General features: G+C 41.0%; 1 protein-coding gene across 4 annotated transcripts in view; it reads right to left on the bottom strand.

Moving 5' to 3' along the window:
- ZC2HC1A (zinc finger C2HC-type containing 1A) overlaps positions 1–20,790 on the bottom strand; it is a 234,617-nt gene that overhangs the window by 179,824 nt on the left and 34,003 nt on the right. For 2 of the 4 annotated variants that reach the window (XM_069220392.1, XM_069220394.1), the window contains exon 2: positions 6,343–6,428. The exons of the other annotated variants lie outside the window; for them this stretch is intronic. In XM_069220392.1, the coding sequence (XP_069076493.1) occupies positions 6,343–6,373 (31 nt within the window). In that variant the 5' untranslated portion in view covers positions 6,374–6,428. The remainder of the gene's footprint in view (positions 1–6,342; positions 6,429–20,790) is intronic. 4 annotated transcript variants of the gene reach the window in all.

Raw genomic sequence — 20,790 nt, 5'->3', positions numbered from 1 at the left:
GGCTTAGGGTGACTGACATGTTTCACCGAAACAGCCGAAAGGGCCCCAGCGAGGCTCCCGACCACACTCCTCCACTCCCCGGCGCTGGCACCGCTTTCCCGGCACACACTGTGTGGGGTACGGAGATACAGTGCAGCTTCCTCGCTTTGGTTGCAGAGCTCCGCTCCTCTGGCATGGACATGCACAATGCAAATCTGTTCTGCCACAATAAATGTCCCTTGTTGTCATGCTTGCATAGGAAGAGCTGAAAGAGGTTTGAGTGTGCACCACCAGTATCCATGATTAGATCATTCAAATGAACATTTGCATCACTCTCTCCAACAAGCCATTCTCCCTGGTGACCCTCCCAACCCTCTCCATCATATTTAGTCATGGTTTGCCACCTGAACGCACCTTGTACTTGCCACAAAAAGGTGAGGTTAACTAGTGGTTACATTCTACTTCTGTGTAAGAATTCCTGCCTTAAGAATTGATGTCAGAAGTAAATAGACCTAGTCACAGTGGTAATGATGCTAGTACTAACCCACATCTTCCATGCCCTGTAGTGGTTAACTGTTCAAGCAGAGGAAGAATAGTGACATACCCACAGACCAATTTTAAATATTCCAATCTAACCTCCTGCAGGGTGGTGGGAGGATGTAAACATTCAGTAGGAGCCATTATATCAATCAGAATGAGTGTTAATAAAAGGTAAAACTTGTTATTCTGACAGATTTTGTCTTCTGCATATTCCTTCTTTGATTTTAAACTACAGCAAATCTAAAGTAGGAAGTTGAGTAACCTTACCAGGCTCTACACCAGGAAACATGGAAAAACTCCTCAGACGAAATGGAAACAAAAGCTCACCAGATCATATAAACAGCAGTGTTCCATAAAGCAATGCACAATGGCCAAGGAAGTCTATTTCAAAGGTCAAAAGCATTAGCATTCCCATGGGTAAGGAGGATGTAACTTCCATACCCATCAATGAATGAGAATGAAGTCCTTCAGGAAATGTCTTACCTCTTAATTCATAACAGTATTTAAAACAGATAGTACCCTTCAACCTAAAAGCTGAAGACTTAGGAGCTAGCTTGTGCAACCCTGCCTCCTCTTTATGAGTATGTAGAAGAGGATTACAAAGAGGTGTGTGATATCCCTTTGGAAAAATTAAAATCTGGTACCATTTTAGGAATAAAAGTCTGTTTCACTGAGAGTAATTAGGTCTTTTGAACACAAAAGCAGAAAGGACTCACAAGTTATCATCTTAGACGTGAAGACTACTAGAAAAATCATCCTCCATGTTAGAAACTTCAAAGGACATCAAAGCATTCCCTTGGAAGAAGAGCGAATTAAAAAAGTCAAAACCAAATTCATGTGACATTTGAGGCGGGGTGGGCCTAGATGGGTATTCAACAGGTCCTTAAGAAATCTAGTAAGAAATGGAATGAGAAAAGCAAACCATTGTCCGCAGCATGAAGGCGTGCTGGGATAGCTGGCAAATAAAACAGTGCCCAGATTAAGATAATTTTCAACTAAAAGCACAGCGAATCTAAGCGGTTGTGGAACCTCAGCTCTAAAACTGTAAACATTCTCCCATACACAACAGTAAAACCCCAAATGTCTACTTAAATGAGTCACTTTTGCAGAAGAAGTCTTGCTTACACCAATATATCTAACCCCTGCTATGTCGAGTGATAGTTTTTTATAGTCAATCATTCAATTTCAAAGCTAAAAGCAGACTACTAATGGGTGGCAGTTAAAAAGTACCTCCAAAATCAATATTAACACATTTGCCCAAATCTGGGAAATCAACAACCTATGCGCCTTGTGCCAAATCTTCAGCACCAGATAGAAAGGAACAGTGTGGTCAAAAAGCTGGCTCCATATACATTGCATACCTGAAAGTTGAGCTGGACAAAACAAAATTTTTGGCACTTCCTATAATGTCCTCGTTGCAAACACGTCCTAACATGAGAGCCAGAAGAGCGTCATCTTCTGGAGGAAGGTGCAGAAGACGTAAAATGTTGTATGGAAATCTGATTGATTTCACAATTGTGATGTCATTTTTTAGACATTACTGATGCACAATAAAGCCTACGCATTACTGCATATATGTTTAATGCACTGATGTTGGACTAAGCTCTCTCTGTAGAGCCACCCCCAAACGTTTAGCCTTCACCCCTTCTTTTTTCTGAACCCATGCTTTTAGAACTCTGAGCACTTTACTATTGCTAACCAATACTAGAATACTTGTGCTCCATCCTTTAAAAATGGTGAAATTGGCTTACACACATTTGGCACATGTTTTACTTTTAAGTCCCTAGTGGAGGGGCACTATATGTACCCAGGGCCTGTTAATTAAATGGTGGCCTGCAGCACTCATGGGCCACCTACTTAAGTAGCCTTTTAAACATGTCTCAGGATTGCTATTGCAGCCAGTGTGTACGGTTTTAAACCTCCATTTCGAAGTGGCAAAATAAATCTTCCACCTGGCCTAAGCCTTCCTTTCTAATAAATATAAATTACCCCTACGTTAGGCCTTAATCAGCCCACAGGGCAGAGTGTGATGCCTTTAAAAGTCTAGACATGTATTTTTAAGTTTTGCATGTCCTGATAGTGAAAAATGAATGTGAGAGTTTGTTTTCACTATTGCAAGGCCTATCTCCCACATAGGGGTGTTGGGTTACTTGATCACATTTATTAAGTGATAACTTTTGATTTTGAGCTAATAGAAAAGTCAAATTTGGTGTCTGGGGAATTGTAATTTAAAAATCCTCTTTAATGGCACAGTCAGATTTTACATCACTATTCTGAAAATGTCACTTTTAGAAAGTTGCCATTTTTTGTGTCTAAAACATTTGGTTTCTGCAGCCTGTTCCAGGGTCACATGATTAGGTGAGGTTCGGCAGTTGGGCTTTGTGTATTCCTCCCAGACATCATCACAAGAGGGTCTCTGAGACTAGACCATCTCTAACTCGATGGTGGGGTGGGGAGGGGTGGGGGGAGCTGACACGTAACATACTTGCACTTGAATGGGATCTGCCCTGTCCTCACACAAGACTTCACACTTGCCTATTGTTCCAGTAGACACAGTGGGACCAGGGCTGGGAGGTAGGAAATTTCAAACACTTTTGAAAGGGGAACCACTAGAAACTTATCCTACTTCAAAGGATGCACCAGGTGTAAAAATAGGAATCCCAGAACCACTCTTCAGATCACTTGTGGAACACTGAGAAGGACTGCTTTGCTGCAAGGAGGACCGCTCTATTGCCCTGCTGCTCTGCTACTTGAATAAGAAGAACTGGCCCTGTGCCTTGACCCTAAAGCCACCAGAGTGACTCCAAGGCTAGCTTCCTGATCAGAGCCTCAGGGACAGAAAAGGCTCCAACCTTCTTGAACCCTGCAACTGTATTCTGTCTGGTGCAAATCCTAACCCTCCTCCAAGTGGTGGCTCTTTAGTCATGGACCCTTGGAAGAGGAGATAAAGGTGCTATGCCAGCCCAGTTGTCATCCCCATCAGAACTCCACAAAGCATCACTGCAGTGCTGCAAGGTTCATTGGAACTGAAGAGAAGCAAAGCCCCACAAAGCCTTGATGCACAGCTGCAAGCCTCATTGGAATGGAAGCTGAGCAACACAAAGCAACACTGCCCAGCTGCCAGCCTCATCAGGACAGACGCAAAGCCTGGCAGCTTCAACGCTGGACGATGCAATGCCTCGCAGAGCAGCACCGTGCAGACGATGCACCAAGGATATAAGGTACAAACCCCAATGGGCTAATCTTGGTCTTGTGCCTGGCCTGCGCTCCATTGCAGTCAGCACAAACTTGTGACTTCGTCCTGGACCAGTGCAACCAGATACCCTTGGTTGGCACTTCAAGTCTTTTGGCGATATTTGTACCCAAATCTTAAAAATTGCATACCTGACAACACGTGAGCCTTGAGATCATCTTCTGTCTTTTGGACAGGGTATGCTCCCAAAAGGCTTTATCCCACATTGTGTGTTCCCCAGGATTGGCGCCCAACAAATAATTTCAGCCCCAGAGTTCACATCTATAGATTTGTGCTGTGCACATAAAAGACTAATACCAGGAGAGTGAGGGCACCTAATGCCACAATCCATTTTGCGCACCTCCATGAATGACACAAAGTGCGAAAAGGTTCATCAGAGAGGACACAATTTGTGCAGTGCCAATGCGGATAACCTAAATTTGTAAGTACTTGTGCAAAGCCAGCACCACAGTACCTGGAAATTGAAAACATTTGTGCTTTTCTGTGCTGTAACCTGAGTTGTTTTGAATGACTTTATAGCTCCCTGGTTCCTCCCACTACAGCCACAACACAGACAGCAAAAAAAATGAAGAAAATATAGAGGATGGGAGATGGAAAGATACTAGAAAAACAGAAAGTAACTGAAACAGGAGAAGTGGTGGGAGAACACAGGAAAATAATAACTAGTACTAGGACAGAGGAAGTGGGAATGAGTAGTGAGGAAAATGGGAAAATTGAGGTGAAGTAGACAGCGATGAACTGAGCAGAGGAAGAGGAAAGGGAAGGTAATAAGGTGAAGGTATGACAGTGAACTATAGGGAATGAGAAAGACAGTAGGAGAGAAAGAAGGTAGGAGACGTGAGAAGAGCCTGGGAGGACCCAAAGTGAAAAAGAAGAGAGAAGACCTTAAAACGACCGGAAAAGAAAGACAAGTTGAAAAAGACACAGGAAGAGAGGGAGAACACCATGTCATTGTAAAGTCGAGATAAGAAGATGGGGAAATTGGCATGAAGTGAGGGATTAAGAAAAGAAAGGCAGGGATAAAGGAAAACGTGGACAGGAAATTAAAGATTTTAGGAGGGGCAAAGGAGGAAGTAAATGAGTGATAATGAGAGAAAGAAGAGATCAGGGTAGAGATGGGAGATAACCAACGGAGGGCAGTGTAAGAGAGTAGGTGAAAAAGTGAGGGGAGGGCGAAGAGAGTTACAACGCCTAAAGGAAGAGCTTATGCAAAAGAGTGGGTGAAGGGGGAGATGCAGGAAAAGAAGACAGCATATGAACAGAAAGGGAAAGGGGCACACAGATTAGGAGGAAGAACGGAGGGTGAAAAATAAGATGAAGGTTGAGGACAATTGAAGAATGGGGGGAGTAATGAAGCAAGAACAGAAAGGAGTGATTAAAATAGGAAAAGAAAAAGGAAGGGAAAGGGAAAGGAAGAAAAGGGGACAGTGGTGTAAGAGCACAGGATATAGAGAGTAGGACAAGGGTAGCGGCTGAGTGGTAGGCAGTGCCATTGCAGAACTGGACCGCACGCATGGTGGAAAGGGTCAGCATCTTAATTAGAAAACATTTAGGCAATTGTATGTTTGTTAAATATATTTGTCTTAAACAAATTAAACATTGCTATTGAGCCACCTGGTTCTTTTGACAAGAAGAAAGCCAGAATAACTTTAAGGTCAAGGTCTTTGTGAGCATAATGCATATACACTGTCTGGCCTTCTCAATGAGAGCAGGTTGTAGCTCACAAAAAGCTGCAGGTTAGGGCAGTGAAACCACAAACCTATTACACTGCTCCCAGCTCAGTCACTGCTTGCCCATGAGCACCCAGGTCACTGCTTTCCAAACAACACTCTGCCACAAATGCCTTCCCTGCCTGCCTGGGTAACTATTTCCATGACAGCGGCATAAATGATAAGTACAAAAAATGAAAAAAGAGTGCATCTGAAAGGCTTTGGTATGTTTAAATAACAACCATACTCCACTTATTTATAGTGTTATTGGCATGTAAGCGCCAGCAACCTGCTTCCAAAGACCTCTCTTGGGCTCTTTGTAAGTGGTGAAAACTGATTTCTATTAACAGAGCTTTTCAAAGAAAGGCAAAGTAAGTGAGAGAACCAGGTAATGAAAAGTGATCAACATTATACATGGTTGCTGTTTAAGGCATTTAAGTTAACATGATGCTAACTAGTTATTGTACAGTGCACAACAGCACTGGTATGGACTTTGTTGGTTTCTTTGTAGACTGAATTTATGATGAACTTCGTTAAGATTAATGGTAGGGTGCTATATGTAGTAACATACAAAAATCTGCTATATTACAAAATATAAAATCTTGAAAGAGGACTACTGTTGTATGATTAATTTAAAGAACAGATATTCAGAAATCAGAGATAGATCATCTTTATTTTGTACATTCCATTCACTTTGTGTTGAACATTAAGATGTATTAAGCTCAATGCATTTCAACAGAGCGCTTCATCAGGGCCCATAAAATAAATCACTTTGGTAACTTACAAGTAAACAGAAATACAACCCATACTCATATAAACTAACAGCTGTACTAACAATAAAATTAACTACATAATTCTTACCCTCAAGGCATGTATCTTGGTTTCGACTCATCCTTTTCTTTGATTACAATATTGACAACTTTTAACCACTTACTGTTTTACAAAACCTTAGGAAGAAAATGTTAACAAACATAATTATCTGGATGGCATTTATAACAAGGGACTTAACATAACTAGCTCTGCTTGACTTAAGTTAAATCATCATCATGCTAAGAGACATCCAAATTAGAGACAACAAAGTATGTCTGTTTTATTGAGCTTACCAGTGTTAACAAGTCTACTTTCAAACAATTATACACTGTAAACCCACCACACTAATATATGAGTGACCAGTTAAGATACTTCAAACACCTGTTCTCCTTAGGATCAGTTACATATACACATGAGTGATACCAACTGTCGTTTAACCCAGAGAACTTAGTTCATGCCTCATTTCATAAAGGTACCTAAACGTGCAACACACAAGACAATAATAACAATACACCTACTAACTACCTGTTGTGAAATTGTTTTGAAAACTGTGTGTTTCATTCAAATCCGGTCAGTATCACAGTTTCTGTAAATTAAAGAGCTACAAATAGAGCAAAACAGAGAGCTAGTTTCAGTTGCACATGAAACAGTTGTTAGATCTGTAGTTAGATTAAATCATTCAAAAAAATACAGAGAACAATTTGGAATGTCTAAAGAAGAAATAATGGAATGGATAAACTGAGGTGCTAGGACTCAGGAAAGAAAATCAAGAGCAGGCCGAATTGACAGTATTTGGAACAAAAAATGTATCATGTAAGGCTCTTACGAGGTATTACAGAAGTTTCAAACACATTTAAATTACCAAATGGGGAAATAGCTGGGAAAGGATTTTCATATGCACATCTGGGGCTGATCTAAAGAATAACATTCGGGGTCTCCAGTGCAGACCAAAATAAAAAAAAACAGGCATTGCATATGTGACTTATGGTGGATATGCAAACCTCTACACGCTCATGGACACATTCTGAAAAACTGTTTATGTATTGAAGATGCAAACATAACACAGGACCTTTGCACTAGATTTGCATTTCCAGTGACAGTCAAAATATTTTAGTTCAATACTATAGCCAAAAATAACATACATTGGCATACCACTCCGCACCAATACTAGGAGTGCTGAAAAAGGGTTATTACCCTTTGAGAACAATGGGTGGGAATTTGATATTGCTCCTTTCAACACCAAACAAACTCACGTTCATATTTTGTGTTTTGTTTCTATTTTCGCTAGTTTTCCGTTCTAGATGCATTCTTTTCAAATATACATATTACACACTTTTGAAATAACACTGGTCTTGACTAAAAATAAATAAATAAAAATATGGCAACGGTAGCTGCACAGGGCCTAGTAGAGAGATTTTTGTTACTAATTTATGGAGACTTATAATGGATTGTGGATGACTAAAGAGGAAAGAGGTTACACAGGTTCTTGTTTAAGTTTTTGAACTGTGGAGATATTTGTTCTCTAAACTATAAACGATAGCTCAAAGGAACACACAAAAGGTGAAATGCACACAAACTTAGGCTAGTGTTAAAATGAGAAAACAACATATTCCCTCTGTACTGAGCATTTGACCTGTGATAGGCGGAGTAGGACGAGCTTCCACTTGATTGACATTAGAGGGGCGATGGACATTGGAGGGTAGACTGATGCCAGACCCCATTTGCACTCCTCCCCTTGCCTCCTTCCACTGAGTAATGGCCACGGTAGTTCTTAAGACATCAGAGGGGTTTAAATCCAACTGAATTACATTGAGGCAGGGAGAGAGAGTATTAGTATGCGGAATGCCCAAACATTGGAGACTATTGTCATGGATCATTATTGGCTTAAATAATACAATTGGGGAGGGGGGAGGGTGATGCAATACGTTAGGCAATAGGCAATATATGCCCTGTTTCCTCAAGAGCAACATAATCTAGGTGCACAATGCCAATTTCAGGGATGTCAGAGCTACACAAGGGTACTCCATTTCAGGTTCACCAGAGACTGCTGCAGGATGGCTATTAAATTGACAAGACAATGCGTCTTGGCAGGCTCAGCAGTACTGACAGACACCATGGTTAAATATGTGATGTCTCAGTGGTGGTGGGGAACTGGGCGAGTGGGGTGATGGTTAGGATGGTGGATATGAAGTCACAGAAACTGCTCAGTGTCTTCGCCTTCCCCTGTTTTGGTTGAGGGCATGCAGTCCAAAATCACAGAGCTGCTTGCATACCTTTCCGAAGTCCTGGCTGTGGTGAGAGGCCACTGTAATTCTGTGATGGACTCTGCTTTGGAAGTTATGGCATCTGCGGCTGCTCTCACACGCAGGGCCTTAAGTCATGGGCCTCGGCGATGGGTATGATAGACACTTGGCGTAGATGGGATGGACACAAGTCAGTATACCAACAACTCAGCAGTGCAAATGTATTTTTTTTTTTTTACCATACCTGCCATAAACACTAAGGAGATATGGGAGTCTGGATACTCCCCATGGGGTCTGTCAGGCAACTCTCTAGTACAGCTGACCCTCTGTTGGATGAAGAGGGAACCGGGAGGGCTATGGTGCCTCTACTCCTAGTTGCTTCATGACAAATGCCTTGTTGACATGCTCTGGAAGGATTTAGCTGAATCCTTTGAGATTAACCTTCGGTGCCCCCAGCACTAACCCTTTTAAGGCAGGGGAAGCTGATGTCCTGCGCTTGCGTGAAAGAAAGGGACTAGCTCCATGCAATTTCAGACATGGAGCGGGAGATTAGCCACCTTGAATCTCGAATGTCAGGTGCAAACTCCAAAGAGCTTGGTAGAAACCTTGGCCAGGTTCCACTTAAGATTCGCCAGGACTTGCTTGGCGCACCCCAGATGGCTTGGTCACTTTCTCAACAGCGTATATACGAACTGGGTGACAAAGCTGGAAAGCTGATATACTGGTAGGCAAGCCGAGATGTGGCAATTAGATTAGAATCACCAATGTGTCATACTTTGGGGAGTTATCTCACAAGCAGCTTGCAGATAGCAGACACTTTCAGAAACTATTATCAGGCACTATATAAAGCCGACATCCCACCACTACTCGAAAAGGACAGAACAAAACTAAATTATCTTCTGCTCCCCTCTCTGACAAAGGGAAGGTCGGGAATTTGACCTTCCTATTACCATTAAAAAGTACAACAGAACATCACTGCTCTCCCGGCAGGAAAAACACCTAGCCCAAACGGGTTCCGTTCTGATTTTTCTTTTGTTTTTGTTTTTTAATTCTCATCTTTTGACAGCCCACTTACTTAATCTCTTTGAGTAATTGAGGAGCCATGACCCCTTTCCACTGGGCCTGTGCAGTGCCACCACTGTTGTTATATTAAAGGAGGGAAATTGCCATAAGATTGGACCTCCTTTTGCCAAATTTCTCTTATTCATCTAGAAGTTAAGATACTCACTAAGATTCTGGCTGATTGATTAGTAAAGGTAATCAGATCACCCATTCAACCGGACTAAAATGATTTTATGCCCACACATGGCTCTTGTCACTGCCTTTGCAGAGTGCATGACGCCTAGCAAAACTCCAAGAACTCACCAGTGATGCAGAGTTGAACACAGTGGATTTTTAGAAGGCCTTCAACACTGTGCCTTGGCTCTTCCTGTAACCGTGTCATGGAGAGTCTACGATTTGGGCCTTATTTTTCGATCCTATGTGCAAGCCCCTTATATAACTACTTGGGCCAGAGTTAGAGTCAAAACACGTTATTATCTTCTCCACTTCAGAAGAAGATGGGGTACACAACAGGGGTGGCCACTGTCTCTGCTGTTTGCTATCGAGATGGAGCACCTGGCACAGTAAGCAACTGTGCTGTTGGTCTGGTGGATGCGAGGACTGGGTCTCCTAATAAGCAGATGACTTCCTCCTTTACCTGCAGCGCCCCTGTGACCCCCTGTCCAGGTTGGCCCATTTCCTTGGCGGTTAAGTGAGACATGGCAGGTTTATGAGGAAACTGGGACAAAACGGTATATGTTCCATTGAGATGGAATTCCAGAGATACCATATAATACCTCCCAGCTGAAATTACAGAAGAAACCTTTAAATACTTTGGGATGAAGATCTCAATGGATACAGGCAAAATCTGAGACGTAAAAATATCTCCACTGTTCTGGTGTGCGAAGGGCTGGGCTACCCTCCCTCCTAATATAATAGAGCACAATGCCTTTTTTTAAATGACAACCTTGTCCAGGTTTCTGTTCATTCAGCAGAATTATCCTCTTCCCCTTTTGCAACCCTTCTTTCAAAACCTACATGCCATGCTGAAACGGGACACCAATTAACAAAGCATCCCTAGTTAAGTATAAGCAACTGACGTATAATGGGGGGGTTGGAAACACCAGACATTCAGGCCTACTATTAGGCCTCCCAGACAGTCCCTGTAAAAGATTGGATTTCTGCTGATACGTCTGAAACTTCATGGTCTTTTTCTCATTACTTCATGGATGCTCACACAACCTCTACATCAACACAGTAGGGAAGCCATGAGACAAATATGTTGGTTGGGGAAACTAACAGCGGAGACCCCACTATATAGTGGGACTCTGCTACCACAGGTGCCGAGACTGGAGTGTTTTCAGAGATGGAATCCAATAAGGATTCCTACTTCATGGGATGTACAACTAAGCACATCAAATCACTCAAACAGTTGTCGCAGGAGTTTAATCTCCAACTATTGAAATATTCTAGTACCTCCAGATTCGGCATGCATTGGAACCCCGGGGAGATCAGCTACAACAGTGGCACAGTTTAATCTACTAGAAGTCAAAATAACATTTCAACCCCTTGGCTAAGAGGGCATCACAAGGGTCTACTGTGATCCAGATAGGAGGGAGATCTCGGAAAATTAGAAGACAAGGAGTGAGTTGAGCCTTGCATGCCTCCCCCTAAACCCTAGTGATTTCAGCCAGACTATGATTAATTAAAATTTAAGTGCCTACATACAGTGTATTTTAATCCCTCCAGGCTCTTGCGTATGAGGCAGAACCTAATCACCTTGTGCTTTAAGTGTACTCACCAACCTGCGTATTCCCATCACATCATTTGGGAATGCCCAATGATAGCACTTTCCAGAAATAGAGACCTAATATTTGCCACTGACCTAAACCCAAAGGTAGTAATTTCGGGCATAATGGGAAATTCCAGGGCACAGTGTGTGCTGGCAGGACAAGAGATGGGATTCTTAGAAGCAAAAAGGGATATTGCCCATAAGGAGAAATCAATCCTCTCCCTTTTCCTCCAGCCCAACAATGACGGACTGGCTCCTAGCCGTGGGCCACTCTGCCCCACCAAAGAAAATAGACTGAAGTACCATGGACTCAGTACCACAAAGGAACCATGTTGCAGTGCCCTCCCCTCTTGACCCCTTAGTATTTACACATTTGTAGAGATCGCATTTCTTTATAGACGTTTCCTGATACTCACCGAATCTCTCACTGGTCATTAATTGTGCTCCTTGCTGGTATAGGGTGCACCTTTGTCACTTTATTTTATTTTTCCTATACTTGTGTTTGTTCAGTATGAAAACAATAAACGATTTATTTTAAAAAACTGAAGCAAAACAATTTACAAAAGTGAGCAGACAGCTAATGCTCATTACAGTCATATTTCACAAATATCGCTCCCAACAAAACAAGAGCCTAAGTCCAATTCAAATTAAGCACAATGCTGTTCTGCACCGTGCACAGGCTGGCAACTTAGGAAGGGGTTTGAACTAAAGCAAGAAAGTACATTGCCTTCTGTCATGCCGGATATGTGTTGTATTTCACTAAGATGGGAGAGAGATGTCATGGCATGGAATTAATGCTGAAACATTGAAGCCCTGATCCTCCGGGGACACCAGTCCCTGTCCCTGAAACTGAACAAGAGGTGTGGGAAGGAGTATAGCATTAAAATAAAAATAGGAAAAGATTGCAAAAACAAACAACAACGTCGGAGGCCAGTAGAGGGAGTGTTTACTAAAGCTGATCCAGTAAGAATGAATGCAATAGACACTTGCCACTAAGACATGCAATAATCCTCAAATTGCAGGTCCAAAACACGGCAAAACTGACCTTACCGTTTATCCTTCCAAAGCCAGTGACTTGAGCACCAGTGAAACATAAGAAGAGGGAACCAAGTAGCACAGAAAATAAGTAAACATCGCTGAACAAGGGGATAATTTGTGGCAAAAAAAGCCAAGAGAGGAGCCAGGAAGAGGGGTGTCAAAACATTTAAACAGGGAAAAAAATGAAGGATTTGGTATACAAGAAATCAATAAAAAAGTATGAACACAGGGTTACCACAGTACAGTAAGCAATGAAAGCAACTGTTTGCTGTCACATCACACCATAATTTCCGAAGACAGTGGATCACAAAAGGCTACTACCTAACTGAAAGTGCTAAACCCTCCCCCGATCCTTATAAAAGGATGATTCCCAAAATTAAGAGCAGAGGTGTGCGAGATGGTTGGAGTCGATGGTTGAGACTTGCTTGAAGCAGAATGTGAACCAAAGGACAAATTAACTTTCTCCTCGATCCACCTGGGCATGATAGCAAAAGCCTAATCACAACATTCCCTATGCAAAAAAAAATGGAGACATATACAAAACTTAAATTAGGCATCTGTGCACACTGAAACCCTAAGCAATATATGGACCATGAGTCACATTTACAACCCCGGCATTCCAGGAGCCTGGTGAGCCACTGCAGCTTTTTCAACAAGACTTCTAAAACTGATAAAACACTGCTTTGAAAACCATCACGAACAAAGATGCATTCGACTGCGGCCATAGTGGGTTGCCTATCACCAACCACCAGCTTTTTTTGATATTGGAGACAAATCGTTAAGTGGGGTTGCGGATATTTTTATGGCTCATTTTTAACCTCTTATATTGGACGACCGAGTTTAGAGAACCATATTTTCTCCTAAATAACTAACAGATCTCAACATTGTTTTTAGTAAATATTTTAGGGTAGCAAATTAGCGGGACATGATTTTAAGAAGGCTATCTTTTTACCCCTTTTCCCGTTGTTTATCATCATCAACTCTGGAGTATCAATGGCAACCAACACGATAATCCAAAAGGCTTTCGTTTCTCATGGAAAGGTACCGATGAAGCTCGCTTTTCTTCGATACAGTATTTCTTTCTTTTTCTTAGCACAGTGTTTCGAAAGGCACTGTTTTTCTGATGAATAACACTTTATGTGCAGCCCTTCTTTTAGTAGTAGTTTCTTATTTTTAATCGTAATATCACTATAGTAACATATTCCTTATTTTTACAAGCACAATTCCACTCCTTTTCTATGCAAACCACTCAATACTTCAACAACACAAAAAGATAGGGCTCAGCAAAACAAAATGAGACTGGTCTATGAATACAAGGAAGCACCTTTTCCTTGCATTTCGTTTTGTTTGTTATAAGGACACATAAGCAGCGGCAGCAGTAAAACTATAACGCACCAATCTGCATGCAAGAACGGTCTCCTAGAATCTGTTTAGTTAGCTAATATGGCACCAGATGTCCCTTCTTTGAAAAACGGGCGGGTTAAATAGGGCACACGTGTACTTCTCAGTATTTCTGACCAGAGGTTATTTCTTTACACTAGGTGAACAGATACAAACTGATTTGAGGCTAGAAGGCCACCTTTATTATTATAGTTGGTACAAATTTTAGACATTGGGTTGGAGAATGACTAGAGGTTTAAATACTCTAGGTGAGCTCACTCGGAGTCCAAAGTCAGCAGTGACCCGCGAAGAGCCCTTTGCCTCACCAACAGTGACACTAGTAGAGTTAAAAAACAAAACAAAAAAAAACACTCTGGTCTTACAAAGATGCAGAGGGGTATACTGTTCCAACAACAGTTGCCACTCAGCTAAAGCGATTAAGGTTATAAAGCAAGCTTATTTAAACAAAGGAAATACGTAATCTAAAATACTAATGAAAAGTGAAAAACGGAAATAATAGACTTTAGCCGCTTAAATTCAAAGTTAAGTACAATAATACTGGACATCATTAATGTTAACTACATCAACAATGGCAAATAAGGATCATTAAGGAAAAAATAATTATGAAGTTAGGACTCTAAAGCACAATTTCAAATTAAATAAGAAGCCCCCAACCTACAAATCATAATACAATTTCAGTACCATTACGTTTGTATTTAAGGAAAGAAAAAAATATGAGCATATTAGTGATACCAAGAGCAAGATAAAGCAACGATCAGTTATGTCATTACTGAAGATAAATATGGGAAACAAAAGAGAAAATCAGACCAGTAGTTTACGCAAAGAGACCTTTGCGGGACCATCCCAAAGGGATTACATGAATAGAGAGGATGACCCAATTAAATAGAGATCAAATAGCTTAAATATACAGGAAGCCAGGGATTAGACCAGCAGTGTCAAGCAGAGAAGATACTCGGGGATCAGATAATTTATGCTGTGATCAAAAGAGTGAACAGTGAAAATTGCATTGGAGAAATAAAATTGTGATGTATAAACAGCCTGCTAATGTTGAAATGATTTAAAATATTGTTTGCCTAATTTTCCCATTGTGAAGACGAAGTATTCAATTTAGGTTCACTGGAGAACTGTGTCTGATGAACAAACGAGTTACCCGTGAAGAATTACGGGATGATTTTAAGGTGCTTCTAATCGCAGCCTCCTGGCATTGTGCCAATCCGTAAAGGTGTTGGGTCTGGTCAATTATATATCCAATGCTTCCTACGTTTCAATGTGTTTTGTGCATTGTCTCATGGCAAACAATGATGTATTGCACTGCTACTTGATTAAAGGTTTTTTGTGACTACGTGGACAAAACACGAGCCTGGGAACCCCAAAGATGGCATTTGTCTACATTAACTATGATTTCAGAGTATAGCCAAGGTTTGGGGGCAAGCCAATGAACTTCAGTGTGCTCTCAGCCTGAAGTTCTGCAAACAATAAGCACTTGCTAGGTTATCTGGCCAAGGAAAGTCCTGGGCTTCACTTGTGTACTATGATCAAGAAGCAGGGGTATAGGGGCCAAAAGAGGAGGTGGGACATAAGGCTTCCATTCTTATTTTCTTCTGTTCCCACGAGGTATTATAATAGCAGGTTTCTCTCTATGACCCAGAAAATTCATTGGGAGCTGTGCATTGATTTCTATTTGCTTTTTATTAGCTTCTATTCGCTTTATAAATACAGTCTTGCCAGCCACATGTTTTCCAAAACATAACTCCCAATCAACACTCTTTCACCATTGACATGTCACTCAAATTATACTCCCTCCCAACACAGCAAAAGGTGTAGATCAACAGACCAACCCACCCGAGCCACTGACTGCTTTCATTTTGAATGACTGCATTTTGCCCTCACACGGACACCTGAAAAACAGTTTCCCAGAAACCCAAATTGTTAGATGTTAGATAATGAGTAGTGAGCTCTCTAGTAACTGCTTGTGGAACTACATCTCCCCTATTGGAGTGTAGCACCTGCGCTGTCAGTATGCAGAAAACACTAATTTCAAAGCCCAAGCATATAACAGCCACATTGCACTATTAAATGTACTTGTACTAACCCAAATACTCAAAGTACGTCCTGCGGGTCTCATGCGGCCCCTCTGACCTTTACATGCGGCCCCTGGGGCAACAGGAGCACTGGGCAGCTGTTTGCTCGACTCTGCACTAACAAAAATATTAAATACTCACACAATCATTTATTTCAAACTTAATTGGTGCTAAAGAAAGGAAGTAACTAGGGACTCCTGCACTCAACTTTAGAAACGCTTTAATTTTTAAAGACATCTTGCAGCATAAGTGAAAAACTAAGACAGTCTCTTCAAAATTAATTAAGTGTATTTAGTTAAAATGCAGAACCGTTTCGCCTTAGTACAATTTATTTTATCAGTGCATTGAGATGTATTCCTTTTAAAGTGATAGTTTTCAATCATAAGTTTGGAAACATTATTTCCCTTACCCTGAGAACACCACCAATAGTAAATTAAAGAGGCAAGTCACTTGGTATGTGAACTTTATGGGTGGCCTGGGTTCCTACCATACATAAACAACATTATAGTTTATTAAATCAAACATAGAAGCAGATTTTGTGCAGCGCACACCATGAATCATGTATTTTGAGGTCATCCTCAATGTGATAATGCAGAAAAAGGAGGGAAGTGACACTAAACAATTGCCTAGATTCACACAATTTGGAAAAGTGGGTAAGCCGGGATGAAGTCCAGGTTTTCTGGTTTCCCATTGTTTATTTCAGCCACTAGATGTATATCCTTTGCTTCCCCTACGCCTACCTTGCCACCAATCCCCCTAGTCACCCCACCGCCACCGCCCTAGCATCAATGCGGCCCCCCCAGGCACGTCACAGACCAAACTTTTTGGCCCCTGGGAAAATGTTTGCGAGTACCCATGTACTAACCAGTGAATAGAAAGACCTGTTATAGTGAAATATGTGTTTTGACCACTGACTTTGTGTTGCACCACTTCGCACCTGGATTAGCTGTCTAGTGTTCACCAGTTGCAGACTACATTTTGTATTCAGTTTAGCTGCCTGTTGGCTTTATCGTAGTATTAGACACTGCCATGTTAAATCTGTTCGAACTTTAACATTGTAAACTGTGCTTGTTTTCGTGCTTTTTCTCACCAAGGGCTCTGGTTGATAAGGATGTACTCAGACGGCAGTGAACGGTCTTGTTTTGATTTGACACCATGGGATTGTGGCCAAACCCCAACTTGTTATTTTCAAAGCAGACCTAAACTAGCCAGCATGTTTGAATTGCTAAATGAGGGGGGGGGGGGGGGGTGTTCTTCCAGAAAGCTCCTTCTTGTTTTTAAGATATAAAAAGACCCAGTGCGACAGTGAGAGTGGCCTCAATCCGGATTCTTGACGTTGGATGCCTGATATCTGTCCCGTGAGGGTGGAGATCTCTTTCTCTTTCGCAGTCAAACACGGTCATCATCTTGCTGGCATGAGAAAGATGAAGAGCTTGGCAGGCCCTACGGTGATTAATTTTTACTTAATTATTTGCTTTGCAGTATGATATAATATAAATACATATATTTGCTGTGTACATTGCAGTGGAGAATAATTTTGGTATATTTTTCTTTCATTGCTGTGACTATTTTAAACATCTGCTTTCAACATGCTAATCTCCTTTAAGGAACCTCGTGGTGAAATAATAATAAATGTCTTCTTTGAACTAAGAGGTGCATTCCAGAGATTTTTGTCAGCTAGGTCATTAGTGAAAGCAAAACACCTGTAAATACTAGGGAGTGATCACAAACTTAAAATGTTTTGAAATATATAATTCTGATTCATTATGGAGCCACTTTGGGAAACTATCTTATGGCACGAAAGCACAAATAATTAAAATAGCAAAAGTGTGTATGCAAATGTATATAGTAAAGCCACACCTCCTCATCTTGGTGCAGATCATTTGAATTAGTTGCTTCTGACATAAGCTCGACCTCTATGAACAAGAGGAATTGCAGCTTCATGAAAATGTTTCAATGTTTTTTAAGTTGACTTGTGCAGGACACTTATTACATTTTTTGTACAACCCTCAACTTTGTGAAGGCCATTTAAAGCACCCGATTCTTATTCAAGAGGGACATTTAGTAACAATGCAAGTTATTACAGCATTGCGACAGATTTATTAGGCAGTTGCTTCTTCTTTGAGAGGTCTAGTAACGACTTGTAGAACTGAAGCTTCATATAAGCATTTGAATGCTTTTGCATCTAACTCAACAGGGACACCTAGTAATGACTGATGGAACTGCAGCTTCAGTTAAGAATTTCAACACTTCCAAATTTGACTTGTGAGGACAACTAGTAATGACTTGTGGAAGTGCACCCTCATGCAAGAATTGTGTGGTATCTGGCTATTGCTAGGATAGAGGATCTATGTTAAAAGTTCTATGTTCTGGTTTTATGGCTCTGGCTTAGAAACTGAGAGGGCTGAAGATAAGACAGTTGGCTGGAGGCTGGAGTCATTTTTCTGGAATAACGCATCATTTTCTACTCCCCTATCCTAAGCTTCATTTATGAAAATACCACAGATTGGCGATGAGTGGCGAACATACCTTTTGGAGGACTGCAACTTCCTCTGTCTATTCACTCCACTTTTTTGGGGGGGAGAAACAGGTATTGTGTCAATATTTGTGCCAAGATATAATGTTTCCCAGCATTCTCTGAAGACTACCCTCCTGTTGCTCTTGTATTTTTGGGAAAAGCCTTTCCAAGAGACCAATAACACTGCACTTTATTGTTGTATATCCTTTATGACTTCAACTTTACTTGTGTCTAGGGAGATAAAGCTTTCACCCATACTTTAATAATTATTTAAAGGTCTGTGGCACACATCTTTGGGCAGAAAACTTCCTTGCTCCTGCATTGCTTAGGATCCAAAGGGTAGGACATATTTGAACATCTGTGTGATTTATCAGATAAAGAAGGAAGGGATGCTGGCTCAAGTGTAAATAAATATGAAATGTGCATGAAAAAGTTGGACAGACATTATCTACCTAGGCTGTTCATAGTTTTAGAAAGGTACCATTTTGGTATGAGTGTGGAACAGTTTGATGAATCAGTAGAAAATTATGTGACCGCTCTAAGGCAGTTAGCATCCACTTGCAATTCCAGTGGCAATACTGAAAAGCAGATAAGGGACCAATTCATGTTGAGGTGTGCTAATGATAGATTAACAGGTGAGTTGTGGTGGAAGGAAGATCCTAAACTTAGTGAGGTTTTAACTTGTAGCAAAACAAATTGAGCATTCTCAGGCATCTGTCAATAAACTAAGCCAAAATTCTGCAAAGACAACTGAAATACAGATTGTTAATGCTGTCAGTTCTAAACCTACACCGACATCTAGGAACAAAAACGTACAAAGATATAAGGGAGCATGCTTTAGATGTGGGACACTGGGCCAACAGTAAAGATTGCCCTGCTGTCAAATATTAGTGCAATGTTTGAAGGAAGAAGAACAAAAAAGGACATTATGGCAAGAGTTGCAGGGGTGATATGACTTCTAACATTGTGGATAAACATAAGGGAAAGGTCAATGATGTGAATGCAGTAAGAGAACTGGTTCTATTACAAGGTTCTGGTACTGTCAATGAAGTGAAAGACGTTGTTGGGCATCCCACAGATACTGTATTGGTGAATGACACTGGTGTAGAAATGATGATGGATTCTGGTTCAGGTCTGACTTTAATATCACATGTTACGTTTGATAAATACTTTAAAAGATACGTTAAGCTGTTTGAGCCGGATATTAAGTCTTATGCTTATGGAGGCATGCCTATAGAGTTGATTGGTTACTTTGGGTAAAGTATATATTCCGGTGGAGGGGGAATACTGTGCTGAGATGACCCCATCAAAAGTTATTGGGCATAACATTAAACCCCGATGCCAATCCTCAAGTCCAAGTTCAGGTTAACTATGTTAATAAATTACGTGAGGTGTTGGTGACAGAGTTTCCCTCCGTCTTTTTATCAAGCATAGGATGCTTGAAGAATTACTTGCATGATATAAATCGTAAGGCAGACTCCTTTTTCGTGCAAGGCAAGTAACATTCCCTATAGTGTTAAGGAACCTGTCAAACAAGAATTGGATAGGTTATGTAGTGAGGGAATCACTGAACATGTGGAAGCAAAAGAGTAGATGGTTCCCATTGTGCAAGCTCTGAAGTCCAATAATGAAATCAGGTTGTGTACTGATTTGAGGGAACTCAATAAGAGTCATGGAGGACAAGTTAACAGAAATGGTGGGGACTCCTTCTGATGGTTCAAAACACTGGATTTCACCTGGGCATACCATTAGGCCACACTCACTAACTGTTCTAAAGATTTTACTTTGTTTACCATGTCTTTTGGTAACTACAGATTCTATCGTATGCCTGTTGGCCTCTGTTCTGCTGCCTTGGTATTTCAGAAGTTGATGACTAGAATATTTGGTGGTATGGAAAAAGTTCTGTATTTCCAGGACGATATTTTGGTATTTGGAAGTGACAAGGAGCAACATCTGAGTAAAGTCAAGGATGCATTGGAAATTTTGAGTACAAATGGGGTTACTCTCAAAGTTAAAATATGTAAATTTGCCCTGGAGGAAATAGATTATTTGGGACATGTCATTTCAGCCAAGGTAGTTTAGCCTAAGGATGACCTTGTCAATACCATACAGAAATTGGCAAGGTCGGAAGAAAAAGGAAGATGTAAAACGTTTCGGTGATGGCAGAATTTTACTCTCGTTTTGTGCCAAATTTTGAGAGTAGGACTTGTGCTTTAAGGGGATTGTTGAGAAAAGGTGTAGTCTTTAAGTGGAGTGAGCAATGTGAAAGAACATTTTCAGACATCAAAGTGAGTTTAAGGGATGCACAAAATATAAGTACCTTTATCTCTGGATTATTGTGTTCGATCTCTACTGATGCCACTGACAAGGGTGTTGGAGCAGTGT

Source organism: Pleurodeles waltl, chromosome 2_2 (assembly GCF_031143425.1).
Source record: "Pleurodeles waltl isolate 20211129_DDA chromosome 2_2, aPleWal1.hap1.20221129, whole genome shotgun sequence".
NCBI lineage: Eukaryota > Metazoa > Chordata > Amphibia > Caudata > Salamandridae > Pleurodeles > Pleurodeles waltl.
The sequence above is the reverse complement of the archived record's forward strand: the minus strand, read 5'-3'. Positions and strand labels throughout refer to the sequence as shown.